The 17,032-nt window shown below is 38.9% G+C and overlaps 1 protein-coding gene across 1 annotated transcript in view; it reads right to left on the bottom strand.

Moving 5' to 3' along the window:
- Positions 1–1,057: 1,057 nt before the first annotated feature.
- The window catches only part of LOC119515255 (60S ribosomal protein L9-like), a 43,048-nt gene continuing 27,073 nt past the window's right edge, over positions 1,058–17,032 (bottom strand). Inside the window, exon 2 of the mRNA XM_037811132.1 lies at positions 1,058–1,626. Coding sequence (XP_037667060.1) covers positions 1,142–1,626 — 485 coding nt within the window. The 3' untranslated portion in view covers positions 1,058–1,141. The remainder of the gene's footprint in view (positions 1,627–17,032) is intronic.

Genomic DNA, 17,032 nt, shown 5'->3' on the forward strand with positions numbered 1-17,032 from the left:
CCAAAATCACTTTGTATGACTTCTGAGGCTACACCATAAAAGGCAGTGTAGTTCCTGCTTTGTGCACTCGGACACTGGCTTTTTTTTTTTTTTTTTTTTTTTTTAATATTTATCTGAGATTCTGTTTTATTATTGCTTCTACCAAAATCCCTATACAAAATTATATTAGACAAATGAAAAGTGGGGGCACATTTTCAATATCAAAATAAAATCTTAAAAATTACCCAAACCCATGAATCTCGAAGACAATTGTATAAAAATGTAGCTTATGAGGGGTGACAATGGGATTGGGAAAGCCATAAGGACCACACTCCACTTTGTCTAGTTTATGGATGGATGAGCAGAAAAATAGGGGAAGGAAACAAACGAACAGACAAAGGTACCCAGAGTTCTTTTTTACTTCAATTGCTCTTTTTCACTTTAATTATTATTCTTGTTATTTTTGGGTGTGTGCTAATGAAGGTGTCAGGGATTGATTTAGGTGAATGTACAACTATGTAATGGTACTGTGAACAGTCGAATGTACGATTTGTTTTGTATGACTGTGTGGTATGTGAATATATCTCAATAAAATGAAGATTAAAAAAAAATTATCCAAGAGGCAACACTTATTCTTCCTAGGTTTACCTAAATCATTGACAATGGAATTAATACTTAAAAATTGCCAGTTATAAATACATTTTTGGTTCCACTTAGATAACAAAAAAATAAATATAATAATAGGAAATGTCTGTAGTTAAAGATGAACATCTAATCATAAATACAATGCTAAGGTTCTCCCAAAATGCCTGAAATTCTAGCCTGGAATTCAGTGTAATTAGATTTTTATTTAAAAAAAAAAAAAATTCATGGTTCAGCAAAATTACAGACACCGTTAGCATCTCCCAGTTCCAGATCTGATAATAAGCACTCTCATGTGTCACCTGTCACCGGTACTATACTATTCCTTGTCTGAAATATCATCCACAAGAACCAAATCCAAGCCATGTCACCCATTAAGTCCTAGTTACAACAGAGAATGTTTTTAAAATAATAATTAAAAAAAAAGCGCCTGAAATTAACAGATGAATTTTATTGCATCTTTAAAATCACAAATAGGTCTGGCATCTTGTTGTTTCCATTGCTGCACAACTCTTAGATCTTATTCATCAGCCTGCTGAACTGTTCCTTTTTCAGAGACATAGATACCATCCAAAAATTTTCTTATATCCTTGTTTTTAACTGTTGTTGCTTGCTGAATCAAAGCAGCTGAATTTGATACAAGTTCAATGTCATTTCCTTCAAGAATTAACTCATCTTTCTGGGCTTGAGATACTGAACACGCAACACCTGGCCTCATCCGAACCCTGCGGATATATTTTTCACCCAAGAAATTTCGGATTTCAACCAGAGATCCACTCTCCTGAATAACAACGTTGATGGGGAAGTGAGCATACACAGACCTCATCTTGTAACGGAAGCCCAGTGTAACACCCTTGATCATGTTCTGTACATGACTACAGATAGTGCGAACTGTAGCCAGCTCTTTTCTATTTCCCCACCATTTGTCAACCCGAAGCCTCTTCTTTTTCTTCCCAAGTAAACTGAGCTCGACATTGATATGATTGAAGTCCCTCCGCAGGGTTCCTTTTCATTTTCTGGAATGTCGACAGTCTGGTTGCTGAGAATGGTCTTCATTCTCACAGTAGATGCGGCAAAAAAAGCGGACACTGGCTTTTATATCCCCATGAGGAATAGGCTGTGAGGAAGCTGAGGACATATAGAGAGGCTACCTGTACTTGATACAGTTGACAACCCCAGCTGAGCTCAGCCGATAGCTAGCATCAGCCGCCAGCCAGGTGAGTGAGTCATCCTGGACATCCAATTCATAAAGCCTTCAGATGGTTGAAGCTCCATCTGTACCTAAATGCAACCTCATGAGAAACTTCACATGAAAGCTGCCCAGGCTCTGGGTTCCTGGCCCACAGAATGTGGGTGAAATAAAATCATTTCTTTAACTGTTCAAATTTTGGGGTAATTTGTTATGTAGCAATAGATAATTGGTGTGCCATGTGATCAAAATCTCCACTCTGGGATGAATCTTTTGGATTAAATGTCCTTAATAAAGGGGATCCTCCTTTACATCTTAGCCAGATCCATGTTTTGGATAATTCTATTTTGTTCCTCACGTCAGAGCAAAATCTTCATCTCTTTGACTTTAAACCAATCTTCTAGATTAACATTCTAAGTTCAGCACAAAACATTCTCTGGCTTCCTCAGCATGAAACCTCACCACATAGCACCTCACCACAAAGGCACCCTGTAAATATCTCTTTGGTCTTTTATCCAGAAGGAAAACAAAACCCAGTTCTTTCAAATTTTCTTGAAGGACAGGATTTTCAATATTCTGTGTGCCTTCCTCTGAACATATCCCAACTGGAGAAGTCTGTCTTAAAATAAAATGCAAGAAGAAGATAGCAGCATAGAGAGGAATGGAAGCTAGTGTCCCCCTGGAATAACTAATAAACAACCAGGAATAACTAGTAAATAATCTGGAATAACTGCAGGGGGACAATCGTGACTGTCCACTCATTATACACCAACCTGAATTGGGAGGAATGCCCAAGATCACAGCATAAAATCTGTAAGTCAACACTGCAGATCCAAGCCAGGAGCCCTCTCCCCACACGGCTCAAACTGCAAAGCTTCACTGTACTAGAGAGCAGCACTCTCCCAGCAAGCAAATATAGCTCAGCTGAGCTCCAACTAGGGTTTTAATTAGCAAACATGGACTGCTCAATACAAGACACGAATCCCCAATAAGCAGGCAGAGGCTTTTGGTGATGACTGACCTTGGAGAGCCAGAGGGTGGCCGCAGACTGGCCCTGAAGGGGGCTTTCTGTCCCTTTTTTGGCTCAGTGGAAAAAGCCACAGCCATTTTCAGTTCCCAGTGCTCTGAACCAGACAAGGATGGAGATAGCACAGGCAGAGAGACCACTCATGCTAATGACCTCCCCCAAGGGGGTCTATCTTCTCTAAAAGGAAAGAGGTGGGGCCCAGCTCTACTACCCGCCTTCCATTCAGAACCAGACCCCAGAGCCTCGGGGAAAACAGCCGCAGGCCACACCTCCTTACACCAGTCTGGAGCTACAGGCTGACAGGCACCAAGTGCTGGGTGGAAAAGCACAGAGACTTGAGGCCTCACAGAATGTACCAATCTCCTAAAACACCCTCAGGGAAACTGGATACTATTCCCTCCTTCCAAGACCTGAGCCTATTCTGGTCTGGGAAAACCTGATTGGGGTAACCAAGGAAACCAGATGCCTAGACAACAGAAAACTACAACTTACACTAAGTATAACGAAGTTATTGCCCAATCAAAGCAACAATCTTACACTTCAACCGAGATACAGGAATTTAAACTAATACTAAATCGATCCAAAAAGTTTAGAGAAGATATTGCAAAAGAGATGAAGCATATAATGAAAACACTGGGAATACATAAGGTAGAAATCGAAAGTTCGAAAAAGCAACTGGCAGAATCTATGGAAGTGAAAGGCACAACACAAGAGATGAAAGACTCAATGGAAACATACAACAGCAGATCTCAAAAGGCAGAAGAAAACACTCAGGAACTGGAGAATAAGGCACCTGAAAGCCTACACACAATAGAACAGATAGAGAAAAGAATGGAAAAATATGAGCAATGGCTCCAGAATTTAAGGACAAAACAAAATGCAGGAATGTACGTGTCATTGGTGTCCCAGAAGAAGAGAAGGGAAAAGGGGCAGAAACAATAATAGAGGAAATAATCAATGAAAATTTCCCATCTCTTATGAAAGACATAAAATTACGGATCCAAGAAGCACAGCGTACCCCAAATAGAATAGATCTGAATAGGCCTATGCCAAGACACTTAATAATCAGATTATCAAACATCAAAGATAGAGAGAATCCTGAAAGCAGCAAGAGAAAAGTGATTCATCACATACAAAGGAAGCTTGATAAGACTATGTGTGGATTTCTCAGTAGAAACCATGGAGGCAAGAAGGAAGTGGGGTGATATGTAAGATACTGAAAGAGAAAAACCAACAACCAAGAATCCTATATCCAGCAAAACTGTCCTTCAAATACAAGGGAGAGCTTAAAATATTCTCTGAGAAACAGACAATGACAGAGTTTGTGAACAAGATACCTGCTCTACAGGAAACACTAAAGAAGAACTGCAGAGAGAAAGGAAAAGACAGGAATGAGAGGTCTGGAAAACAATTTTGGGAGATAGTAGCATAGCAATGTAAGTGCACTGAACAAAGATGACTGTGAGCATGGTTGAAAGAGAAGGCTGGGACCATGTGGGACACCAGAACGTAAGAGGAAAGATAAAGACTGGGACTGTATAACTCAGTAAACCTAAGGTGCTCAATGATTGTAATAAAATGTACAAATATGTTTTTATATGAGGTAGAACAAATGAATGTCAACTTTGCAAGGTGTTAAAAATAGGGTGGGATTGGGGGGAAATACAATCAATGTGAACTAGAGACTGTAATTAATAGAAACATTGTATTATGTTTCCTTTAATATAACAAAGCTAAATGCATATGGGGGTTGGGGAATAGGGGAAGGGTATGGGACTCCTGGCATTGGTGATGTTGTCTGACTCTTTATTCTACTTTAGTTTAATGCTATCTTTCCTTTTGTTGCTTTCTAGCTGTCATGGTTCTCTCTCTCTCTCTCTCTCTCTCTCTCTCTCTCTCTCTCTCTCTCTCTCTTTCTTTTGTCCCTCTACCTTCTTTGATTCTTCCTCCTTCTTTGTGGAAGAAATGGAGATGTCCTTATATAGATAGTGGCAATGGTGCTGAATACGTAAATACTTGACTATACAGGGAACCAACAATTGCTTACTTAGGACAGAACGAATGGTTTGTGAACAAAACCATCTTAAAAAAATGGGTTGATGAAGAAACCTTGAGGGCACTATATTGAGTGAAATAAGACAGACACATAAGGACAAATATTGCAGAGTCTCACTGATACGAGCTAATTATAATATGTAAACTCTTAGACATGACATGTAAGTTGCCAGGATATAGAACGAGGCTAAAGAATAGGAAGCAATTGCTTATTATGAGCAGAATGTTCAACTAGGGTGAACTTAAGTGTTTGGAAATGGACAGAGGTGATGGTAGACATTGTGAGAATAAATAACAGTGCTGAATGGTGTGTAAAGGTGGTGGAAAGGGTAAGCTCAGAGTCACATATGTCACCAGAAGGAAAGCTAGAGGTTAAAAGATGGGAATGTGTAAAACACTGAATCTTGTGGTGGACAATGTTCATGATTAACTGTACAAATATTAAAAATCTCACTCATGAACTACAACAAATGTATGATGCTATAACTAGAAATTAATAATAGAGAGGTATATAGGAAAAAATTAATACCTATTGCAAACTATATACTACAGTTAGTAGCAGTTTAACATTCTTCCATCAGCAGTGGCAGATGTACTATACCAGTGCTATGGGGTTGGTTGGGGTATGGGAGGATTTAAGTTTCCTTTTTTTGTCTTTATTTCTGGATAATGAAAATGTTCCAAAAATTGAAAAAAAGTTAATTGTAGTGATGGCTGCATGGCTGTATGTTGGTAGTGGGGGCAATTGATTGTACACTTTGGATCTTTGGATAATTGTATGGTATGTGAACAATCTCAAAATAAATAAATAAATAAATGAAATGCAAGAAGTTTCACACTTTGTTCCATAAGTCATCCCACTAGAATAGTACTACCTCTATCGTGCTAGACACAATATTTCATGAATTCAACCTAAGATTATGCTACTATATATATATTTTTTTTTAATTCATTCAATTTTATTCTCATATTTGAGGAAACTTCAACATATTCCTAGATGCTTTGAAGCATATTTTAGGCGTACTTTTTTTTTTTTATCATCATTTTATTGAGATATATTCACATACCACGCAGTCATACAAAACAAATCGTACTTTCGATTGTTTACAGTACCATTACATAGTTGTACATTCATCACCAAAATCAATCCATGACACCTTCATTAGCACACACACAAAAATAACAAGAATAATAATTAGAGTGAAAAAGAGCAATTGAAGTAAAAAAGAACACTGGGTACCTTTGTCTGTTTGTTTCCTTCCCCTATTTTTCTACTCATCCATCCATAAACTAGACAAAGTGGAGTGTGGTCCTTATGGCTTTCCCAATCCCATTGTCACCCCTCATAAGCTACATTTTTATACAACTGTCTTCGAGATTCATGGGTTCTGGGTTGTAGTTTGATAGTTTCAGGTATCCACCACCAGCTACCCCAATTCTTTAGAACCTATAAAGGGTTGTCTAAAGTGTGCGTAAGAGTGCCCACCAGAGTGACCTCTCGGCTCGTTTTGGAATCTCTCTGCCACTGAAGCTTATTTCATTTCCTTTCACATCCCCCTTTTGGTCAAGATGTTCTCCGTCCCACGATGCCGGGTCTACATTCCTCCCCGGGAGTCATATTCCACGTTGCCAGGGAGATTCACTCCCCTGGGTGTCTGATCCCACGTAGCGGGGAGGGCAGTGATTTCACCTTTCAGGTTGGCTTAGCCAGAGAGAGAGGGCCACATCTGAGCAACAAAGAGGCATTCAGGAGGAGACTCTTAGGCACAAATATAGGGAGGCCTAGCCTCTCCTTTGCAGCAACCGTCTTCCCAAGGGTAAAACTTATGGTAGAGGGCTCAACCCATCAAACCACCAGTCCCCTATGTCTGTGGTCATGTTAGCAACCATGGAGGTGGGGTAGGCGAATACCCCTGCATTTTCCACAGGCTCCTCAAGGGGGCACTACATCTTTTTTTTTTCCTTGTTTTTCTTTCTTTTTTTTTTATTTTTTTTAACTTTCCCTTCTTTTTTAAATCAACTGTATGAAAAAAAAAGTTAAAAAGAAAACAAACATACAATAAAAGAACATTTCAAAGAGACCATAACAAGGGAGTAAGAAAAAGACAACTAACCTAAGATAACTGCTTAACTTCCAACATGTTCCTACTTTACCCCAAGAAAGTTACATAATATAGCAACATTTCTGTGAACTTGTTCCTACTATATCCATCAGAAATTAACAGACCATAGTCATTCCTGGGCATCCTCAGAACGTTAAATAGCTTATCTGTTCTTCTTGGATTATTGTTCCCCCTTCCTTAATTGCTCTCTACTGCTAGTTCCCCTACATTCTACATTATAAACCATTTGTTTTACATTTTTCAAAGTTCACATTAGTGGTAGCATATAATATTTCTCTTTTTGTGCCTGGCTTATTTCGCTCAGCATTATGTCTTCAAGGTTCATCCATGTTGTCATATGTTTCACAAGATCGTTCCTTCTTACTGCCGTGTAGTATTCCATCGTGTGTATATACCACATTTTATTTATCCACTCATCTGTTGAAGGACATTTGGGTTGTTTCCATCTCTTGGCAATTGTGAATAATGCTGCTATGAACATTGGCGTGCAGATATCTGTTCGTGTCACTGCTTTCCGATCTTCCGGGTATATACCGAGAAGTGCAATCGCTGGATTGAATGGTAGCTCTATATCTAGTTTTCTAAGGAACTGCCAGACTGACTTCCAGAGTGGCTGAACCATTATACAGTCCCACCAACAATGAATAAGAGTTCCAATTTCTCCACATCCCCTCCAGCATTTGTAGTTTCCTGTTTGTTTAATGGCAGCCATTCTAACCGGTGTTAGATGGTATCTCATTGTGGTTTTAATTTCCATCTCTCTAATACCTAGTGAAGCTGAACATTTTTTCATGTGTTTCTTGGCCATTTGTATTTCCTCTTCAGAGAACTGTCTTTTCATATCTTTTGCCCATTTTATAATTGGGCTGTCTGTACTACTGTCATTGAGTTGTAGGATTTCTTTGTATATGCAAGATACCAGTCTTTTGTCAAATACATGGTTTCCAAAAATTTTTTCCCATTGAGTTGGCTGCCTCTTTACCTTTTTGAGAAATTCCTTTGAGGTGCAGAAACTTCTAAGCTTGAGGAGTTCCCATTTATCTATTTTCTCTTTTGTTGCTTGTGCTTTGGGTGTAAAGTCTAGGAAGTGGCCGCCTAATACAAGGTCTTGAAGATGTTTTCCTACATTATCTTCTAGGAGTTTTATGGTACTTTCTTTTATATTGAGATCTTTGGTCCATTTTGAGTTAATTTTTGTGTAGGGGGTGAGGTAGGGGTCCTCTTTCATTCTTTTGGATACGGATATCCAACTCTCCCAGCCCCATTTGTTGAAAAGACCATTATGACTCAGTTCAGTGACTTTGGGGGCCTTATCAAAGATCAGTCGGCCATAGATCTGAGGGTCTATCTCTGAATTCTCAATTCGATTCCATTGATCTATATGTCTATCTTTGTGCCAGTACCATGCTGTTTTGGCAACTGTGGCTTTATAATAAGCTTCAAAGTCAGGCAGTGTAAGTCCTCCCACTTCGTTTTTCTTTTTTAGAGTGTCTTTAGCAATTTGAGGCATCTTCCCTTTCCAAATAAATTTGATAACTAGCTTTTCCAAGTCTGCAAAGTAGGTTGTTGGAATTTTGATTGGGATTGCATTGAATCTGTAGATGAGTTTGGGTAGAATTGACATCTTAATGACATTTAGCCTTCCTATCCATGAACATGGAATATTTTTCCATCTTTTAAGGTCCCCTTCTATTTCTTTTAGTAGAGTTATGTAGTTTTCTTTGTATAGGTCTTTTACATCTTTGGTTAAGTTGATTCCTAGGTACTTGATTTTTTTAGTTGCTATTGAAAATGGTATCTTTTCTTGAGTGTCTCTTCAGTTTGTTCATTTCTAGCATATAGAAACATTACTGACTTATGTGCATTAATCTAGTATCCCGCTACTTTGCTAAATTTGTTTATTAGCTCTAGTAGCTGTATCGTCGATTTCTCAGGGTTTTCTAGATATAAGATCATATCATCTGCAAACAATGACAGTTTTATTTCTTCTTTTCCAATTTGGATGCCTTTTATTTCTTTGTCTTGCCGGATTGCCCTGGCTAGCACTTCCAGCACAATGTTGAATAACAGTGGTGACAGCGGGCATCCTTGTCTTGTTCCTGATCTTAGAGGGAAGGCTTTCAGTCTCTCACCATTGAGTACTATGCTGGCTGTGGGTTTTTTGTATATGCTCTTTATCATGTTGAGGAAGTTTCCTTCAATTCCTACCTTTTGAAGTGTTTTTATCAAAAAGGGATGTTGGATTTTATCAAATGCTTTTTCAGCATCTATTGAGATGATCAGTTGATTTTTCCCTTTCGAGTTTTTAATGTGTTGTAATACATTGATTGTTTTTCTTATGTTGAACCATCCTTGCATGCCTGGAATGAACCCCACTTGGTCATGGTGTATGATTTGTTTAATGTGTCTTTGGATTCGATTTGCAAGTATTTTGTTGAGGATTTTTGCATCTATATTCATTAGGGAGATTGGCCAGTAGTTTTCCTTTTTTGTAGCATCTTTGCCTGGTTTTGGTATTAGATTGATGTTAGCTTCATAAAATGAGTTAGGTAGTGTTCCATTTTCTTCAATGTTTTGAAAGAGTTTGAGTAAGATTGGTGTCAGTTCTTTCTGGAAAGTTTGGTAGAATTCCCCTGTGAAGCCATCTGGCCCTGGGCATTTATTTGTGGGAAGATTTTTGATGACTGATTGGATCTCTTTGCTTGTGATGGGTTGGTTGAGGTCTTCTATTTCTTCTCTGGTCAGTCTAGGTTGTTCATATGTTTCCAGGAAATTGTCCATTTCTTCTACATTGTCCAGTTTGTTGCCATACAGTTGTTCATAATATCCTCTTATAATTTTTTTAATTTCTTCAGGATCTGCAGTTATGTCAACTTTTTCATTCATTATTTTGTTTATATGGGTCTTCTCTCTTTTTGATTTTGTCAGTCTAGCTAGGGGCTTGTCAATCTTGTTGATCTTCTCAAAGAACCAACTTTTGGTGATCTTTATCCTCTCTATTGTTTTTTTGTTCTCTATGTCATTTATTTCTGCTTTAATCCTTGTTATTTCTTTTCTTGTACTTGGTTTAGGATTGGTTTGCTGTTCATTTTCTAGCTTCTTCAGTTGATCCATTAGTTCTTTGATTTTGGCTCTTTCTTCCTTTTTAATATATGCGTTTAGTGCTATAAATTTCCCCCTTAGCACTGCTTTTGCTGCATCCCATAGGTTTTGGTATGTTGTGTTCTCATTTTCATTCGTCTCTATATATTTAGCAATTTCTCTTGCTATTTCTTCTTTAACCCACTGATTGCTTAGGAGTGTGTTGTTTAACCTCCAGGTATTTGTGAATTTTCTAAGTCTCTGATGGTTATTGACTTCTAATTGTATTCCATTGTGGTCAGAGAATGTGCTTTGAATAATTTCAATCTTTTTAAATTTATTGAGGCTTGTTTTATGTCCCAGCATATGATCTATTCTGGAGAAAGTTCTGTGAGCACTAGAAAAGTATGTGTATCCTGGTGATTTGGGATGTAATGTCCTGTATATGTCTGTTAAATCTAATTCATTTATCAGATTGTTTAGGTTTTCAATTTCCTTATTGGTCTTCTGTCTGGTTGATCTATCTATAGGAGAGAGTGATGTGTTGAAGTCTCCCACAATTATTGTGGAAACATCAATTGCTTCCTTTAGTTTTGCCAGTGTTTCTCTCATGTATTTTGTGGCACCTTGATTGGGTGCATAGACATTTACGACTGTTATTTCTTCTTGCTGAATTGCCCCTTTTATTAGTATGTAGTGGCCTTCTTTGTCTCTCAAAACATCCCTGCATTTGAAGTCTATTTTATCTGAGATTAATATTGCTACACCTGCTTTCTTTTGGCTGTAGCTTGCATGAAATATTTTTTTCCATCCTTTCACTTTCAGTTTCTTTGTGTCCCTGTGTCTAAGATGAGTCTCTTGTATGCAACATATTGATGGTTCATTTTTTTTGATCCATTCTGCGAATCTATATCTTTTAATTGGGGAGTTTAATCCATTTACATTCAACGTTATAACTGTGAAGGCATTTCTTGAATCGGCCATCTTATCCTTTGGTTTATGTTTGCCATATTTTTCCCCTCTCTCTATTAATATCCTTTATTGTACCCATACCGAATCTCTTTAGTACTGAACCTTTCTCCAAGTCTCTCTGTCCTGTCTTTGTTTCTCTGTCTGTAGGGCTCCCTTTAGTATCTCCAGTAGGGCAGGTCTCTTGTTAGCAAATTCTCTCAGCATTTGTTTGTCAGTGAAAAATTTAAGCTCTCCCTCAAATTTGAAGGAGAGCTTTGCTGGATAAAGTATTCTTGGCTGGAAATTTTTCTCACTCAGAATTTTAAATATATCGTGCCACTGCCTTCTTGCCTCCATGGTGGCTGCTGAGTAGTCACTACTTAGTCTTATGCTGTTTCCTTTGTATGTGGTGAATTGCTTTTCTCTTGCTGCTTTCAGAACTTGCTCCTTCTCTTCTGTGTTTGACAGTGTGATCAGTATATGTCTCAGAGTGGGTTTATTTGGATTTATTCTATTTGGAGTTTGCTGAGCATTTATGATTTGTGTATTTATGTTGTGTAGAAGATTTGGGAAGTTTTCCCCAACAATTTCTTTGAATACTCTTCCTAGACCTTTACCCTTTTCTTCCCCTTCTGGGACACCAATGAGTCTTATATTTGGACGTTTCATATTATCTATCATATCCCTGAGGTCCATTTCGATTTTTTCAATTTTTTTCCCCATTCTTTCTTTTATGCTTTCATTTTCCATTCTGTCATCTTCTAGGTCACTGATTCATTGTTCAACTTCCTCTAGTCTTGTACTATGAGTGTCCAGAATCTTTTTAATTTGGTCAACAGTTTCTTTAATTTCCATAAGATCATCCATTTTTTTATTTAGTCTTGCAATGTCTTCTTTATGCTCTTCTAGAGTCTTCTTGATTTCCTTTATATCCCGTACTATGGTCTCATTGTTCATCTTTAGTTCTTTGAGTAGCTGCTCTAGGTGCTGTGTCTCTTCTGGTCTTTTCATTTGGGTGCTTGGGCTTGGGTTATCCATATCGTCTGGTTTTTTCATATGCTTTATAATTTTCTGTTGTTTTTGGCCTCGTGGCATTTGCTGAACTTGATAGGGTTCTTTTAGGGTTTGTAGACCTACTGAAGTCCTTATCTCTAATTTATCAGATCTACAGCTTCGTGGAGTACACTTTCTCTAACTAACCAGTAGGTGGCGTCCACGAGCCACCTGTCCTCCACAAGCCAGTTCTCCCCTGCTTAGCCTTTTTGGTGAGTGGGGGAGTGAGTCTTGTGGGGCCCAATTGGTGTACCAAGCTTGCGTGTATAGTTGGTGTTGCCTGCCCTGTATGTGGGGCGTGTTTCTGGGCAGTCGGGGAGGGGGGGTGGCCCTAACAATCAAATCTCCCTGGTGATCCTAGAGTTTTAAAGCTGCTGCAATAGTCTAATCCTTCAGTTCAGTCCTGCCACAGTTTGTCTCTGCCACTGACCCACAAGTCCTTGGTATTGGCGTATGGCTCCTGAGACTTGCAAGTGGGCCCCTCTTCCAGGCCGTGCACCCCGGGTCCTCTGTTGAGGGATGACTGTGCTATGTCACAGGTGAGTGCCGTCCCCCCAGGGCAGTTCTGGGCTGCTGGGCTGTGTAGGGAGGCTCCCAGTCTGCTCAAATAATGGCTGAATGGGGCTTTGTTAATTCACACTGCTCCACCTTCCCAACTCTGGGACAATCAGCTGAGGTTGCAGGGAAGGCTAATGTCCACGCCCAGTTTTGTGGTGTGTGCCTGTTATTTGAAGCACTTCCGTCACACTGGGTTGTCTGGGGCAGCTCTGGGCTATGGGGCTGGCGATGGGCAGGAGTGTTTCCTGTCCACCAGGATGGTGGCTGTGAGCGGACACCCCCCTTTTCTTGGGAAGTTGTGGTGTTTGGTGAATTTTCTCAGCCACTGGATTATTGCCTTTTGTCTCAGAGCTCTCTTAGTTCTGCTCTTGACTTGACGTGCCCAAATTGAAAGTCTTTGAAGCTTTCTGTATTGGGCTTCTTAGAGTAATTGTTTTAGAAAAAGAAAAAAGGACTTAAAAAAAAAAAAAAAAAAAGGCCCTCCTCAGAGATCTAATGGGTTATTGAAATGCTAATAGACAAAGCAACCAGGGCCATTAAGAAAGGTCCACAGGGCAGAGAGATCAGCTTTTCTTCGGGATTTGCATATGCGCCTCAAGGCCTGAGCTCCGCCCTTCCCCTTTCTGTGTTCACCAGAACTCCAAAAATCCTCTGCTTTTATTTTGGAGTTTTTCGTGTTGTTGTTTTTTTTTTTCTATGCCTGTCTCCTCTCTGCTGGGCTGGCTGCTCTCAGATTCTCTGGTGTCTGGTCTCAGTCTATCTATGGTTGGAGTTTGGATCAGTAGAATGAGTTTCCGATAAGGGCTGCCACTGCAGTTCTCCCTTCTCCTTCCCGGAGCTGACAGCCCCTCCTCCCACGGGACTGAGCGTGGCAGGGAGGGGCGCGGGTCTCCTGGCCGCAAAAACTTACAGATTTCGCTGATCTCAGCAGTTCGACATTTTCATGAGTGTTGTATGAAGTATGCCCAAAGACAGATTGCTCTGTGGTGTCCAGTCCACGCAGTTCCTGGCTTTCTACCTACTTTCCTGGAGGAGTAACTAAAATATACAGCTCACCAGTCTCTATATTTTTAACAGCCACATCACATCATCTCGGAAGCTTGCCACCTATACTGTGCACAAGCAGCTCATTCCCATGCAGTTAGTTAATTTTCTGCACCTAAATAGAACTTAGAACTTATTCTTGCTTAATGCCATTTCATTGGTTTTGGCCCATTGTGTCTCTGACAGTTAATTTCACTTTTATTCACCTATAGTTTTAGCTACGCACCCCAGCTGATTTTTGAGCCTCTAATCTAAAGCTCCATCAAAATTATCAATAGAAATATCGAGCCAACAGGGAAAAGGATGTAGTCTAGTCAAATGCCATAAGAAAACAAAAGAGCCACTTACCAACACACAGCAGACATATGTTTAAGGCACTAAATATTAACAGCTTTATCATTAAATCTACTACCTAACCACATTCTTCTTGCAAAAGATATTGTCTAATGCTTCGATGTAATTGCAATAATTATAATAGATTTTATCTATGGAATTTTCTGACCTCTTGAGCTCCTAACAAAAAAATAAATCATGTGAACGTAACATGGTTTGTCTTCAGTGAATGTACGTTAGTTCCTAGAGATTAGCTATATTATCTTCCAGATGTTTGTAAACTAAATATATGGTAATCCATTCTAGGATAATGTATCCAGCTAGAAAAAAAAGGCTACAATTCCCATGAACAGTCTTTATCACCATTTTTGAAAGTCAAAACATAATTTTCCTCATTCCAGCCTTCCATCAGAAATCTTGTTGTCTGATGTTTCTTAAAAATCAGATTGTAAATACCTTATACCTATAAATCTTTATTGAGTGAATGAATGAATTATTAACTAATTAATAAATGAAAAGATACATGATTTCTTCCCTTATCTTGTTTTATTTTCTTCATAAAACTTAGCACTCTCTGGAGTTATCTTGTTTCTTTAAAGTTCACTTTCTACCCACCGCTCAGGAGTACTCTACCTTGTGTCTACCTGTTCACTATTGTATCTGCAGTGCCTAAAGTGCTCATGACAGAATATATCCACCACATAGAGATACGTTGAATGACAGAAGGAGATTTGATTAAGCTAGGCCTGCAGTCTCAAACCCACTCAAATAATTACTCTCCTTATATTATGCAGTCTACTCCTCAGAGTTAGAAAACACTTTTTATTACACAACAGGAATTCAGTTCTTCTGTGTCACTTGTTAATGTATTTCCAAGAAACACCACATTTATTCCTATTCTTATGCCAAATAGTCTTTCAAATTCAGATGTTTTAAGTTGGATGTTCCCAGAAGCAGTGTTCAAATGCAAGCAGTTTATTTGGGAGGTGTATTAGTTCCCTAGAGCTGCTGTAAGAAACTTTCACAAACTAGGTGGCTTAAAACAACAGAAATTTATTGTCTCAGTTCTGCCAGCTAGAAGTCTGAATTCAAGGTGCCAGTCAACAGGCCCATCCTTCCTCTGAAATCTGTGGAGGAGAATCTTTTCTTTTCTTTTTTTTTTTTTTTTTTTGCCTCTTTCTGGCTTCTGGTGTTTTCCCATAATCCTTGGCACTCCTCGGCTTGTAGATGCATGACTCCGATTTCTGTTTCCACTTTCACATGGCCTTCTCTCCTGTGTGTCTGTGTTTCTGTGTCTCTTCTCTTCTTGGAAGGACACCACCAGTACTACTCCAATATGACCTTCTCTTAACTGAACTACATCTGCAACAACCCTATTTCCAAAGAAGGTCATATTTTGAGGTTACAACTTCAATGTATCTCTCTGGAGAACACAACCCAACCCAAAACAGGAGGTGAACCCAGGAAATACCGGAAGGGAAATGAGGAAGTAAGACAGGCAAAAGAAGAAATGAAGAGTGGATTACCAAGCAGACTATCACTGTGGGCCACTGGAGTTTAAACGCACTGGGGAACTTTGGAAAATAGTATGGAATACACACCTCAAAGTTATCTTACCCATAAGATAAGGAAATTGGCATATTTTTCCAACCCACTCCCATCTGACATTGACTAAGGATTGCTCCCCACAGATACCAATTCTCTCTACTTCTGGCCTCTCCTGCACATAGGCAGAGAGGGTGCTGGTGATGAGAGAGAGCCCACAGGCAAAGAGTCCACATGTTGGCAGTTGAAAGTCAGCGAGCATGTTTGGAAATCATTAAGTGCCAAGAAATACAAGTGGGGTACCAACAGTGTCTACTTCTCTGAAGTTTAGGGTTTTGCTTTCTGGAAGATGATTTTTCAGTAGCTTTAGCTTATTTTTGTCTCCCATGTCATCCACAAACATACTTTGCTGCATGTCTTTATATTTAAGTTTGGAGAACTAGGTAGGTAACATACATAATACATTTATCAGTATTGGTAATACTCCTTTTATTGGGCCATCAGTGTGTCAATAAGCTTTGCCCCAGTGCCTGTTCTATCTACAGCATCAGAATAAGCAGATAAGAATGGTATAAAATTCCACATTTCGCCACACAAAGAAACAAGATGATTAGCGCTTCCAAATATGAAAAGAAAATCCTAGTTCTAGCAGTCTAGGATTTGTGAGGATCCCAAAGAATGCTTTTCTTGTTTATTTTAGGCTTTAACACATTTTTCCTCAGCCCTCATCCCCCAAAGAAATGTACTTCTTTTTTAGAAGCTGTCCCATGCCTGGCCCATTTTTTTTTTTTTTTTTTTTACATATTTTTAATGAGATATTTTCACACACCATACAATCCATCCAGAGCATACAGTAAATGGTTCATGGTATCATCACATATTTGTGGATTCATCACCATGATCATTTTTACAACATTTGCATTACTCCAGAAAAAGAAATAAAAAGAAAAAAGAAGACCCCAAACATCCCATACTCCTTACCCCCTCCCTCTTTTTGATCACTAGTATTGCATTCTGCCCAATCTTAAGACTTACAATAGAGGTAGGTTAACTAAGACAATGTAGTATTGTCAGAGATAGGTATATAGATCAGTGGGGCAGAACAAAACATCCAGAAGTAGATCCATACAGACACGGGCAAGTGACTTTTTTTTTTTTTTTTTGCTATATAGTTATACAATCATTATCAAAGATCAAGGCTACCAGATTACAGTTCAACAACTTCAGGTATTTCCTTCTAGCTATTCTAAAACACCAGACATTAAAAAGAAATATCTATATAATGAGTCAGTATTGGCAGTCATTTGTTAAATCTAAATTTCTCAGTTACACCTCATCCCTCTCATTTGATCTTTCTCTCAATCTTCAGGGATATCTGGGCAATGACCATTTTAACTTCTGCATGTTGGAAAGGGTGTTGACCTTATGGGTAGAGGCATGAAACTGGCTGAT

This window comes from Choloepus didactylus, chromosome 19, assembly GCF_015220235.1.
Source record: "Choloepus didactylus isolate mChoDid1 chromosome 19, mChoDid1.pri, whole genome shotgun sequence".
Taxonomy (NCBI): domain Eukaryota; kingdom Metazoa; phylum Chordata; class Mammalia; order Pilosa; family Megalonychidae; genus Choloepus; species Choloepus didactylus.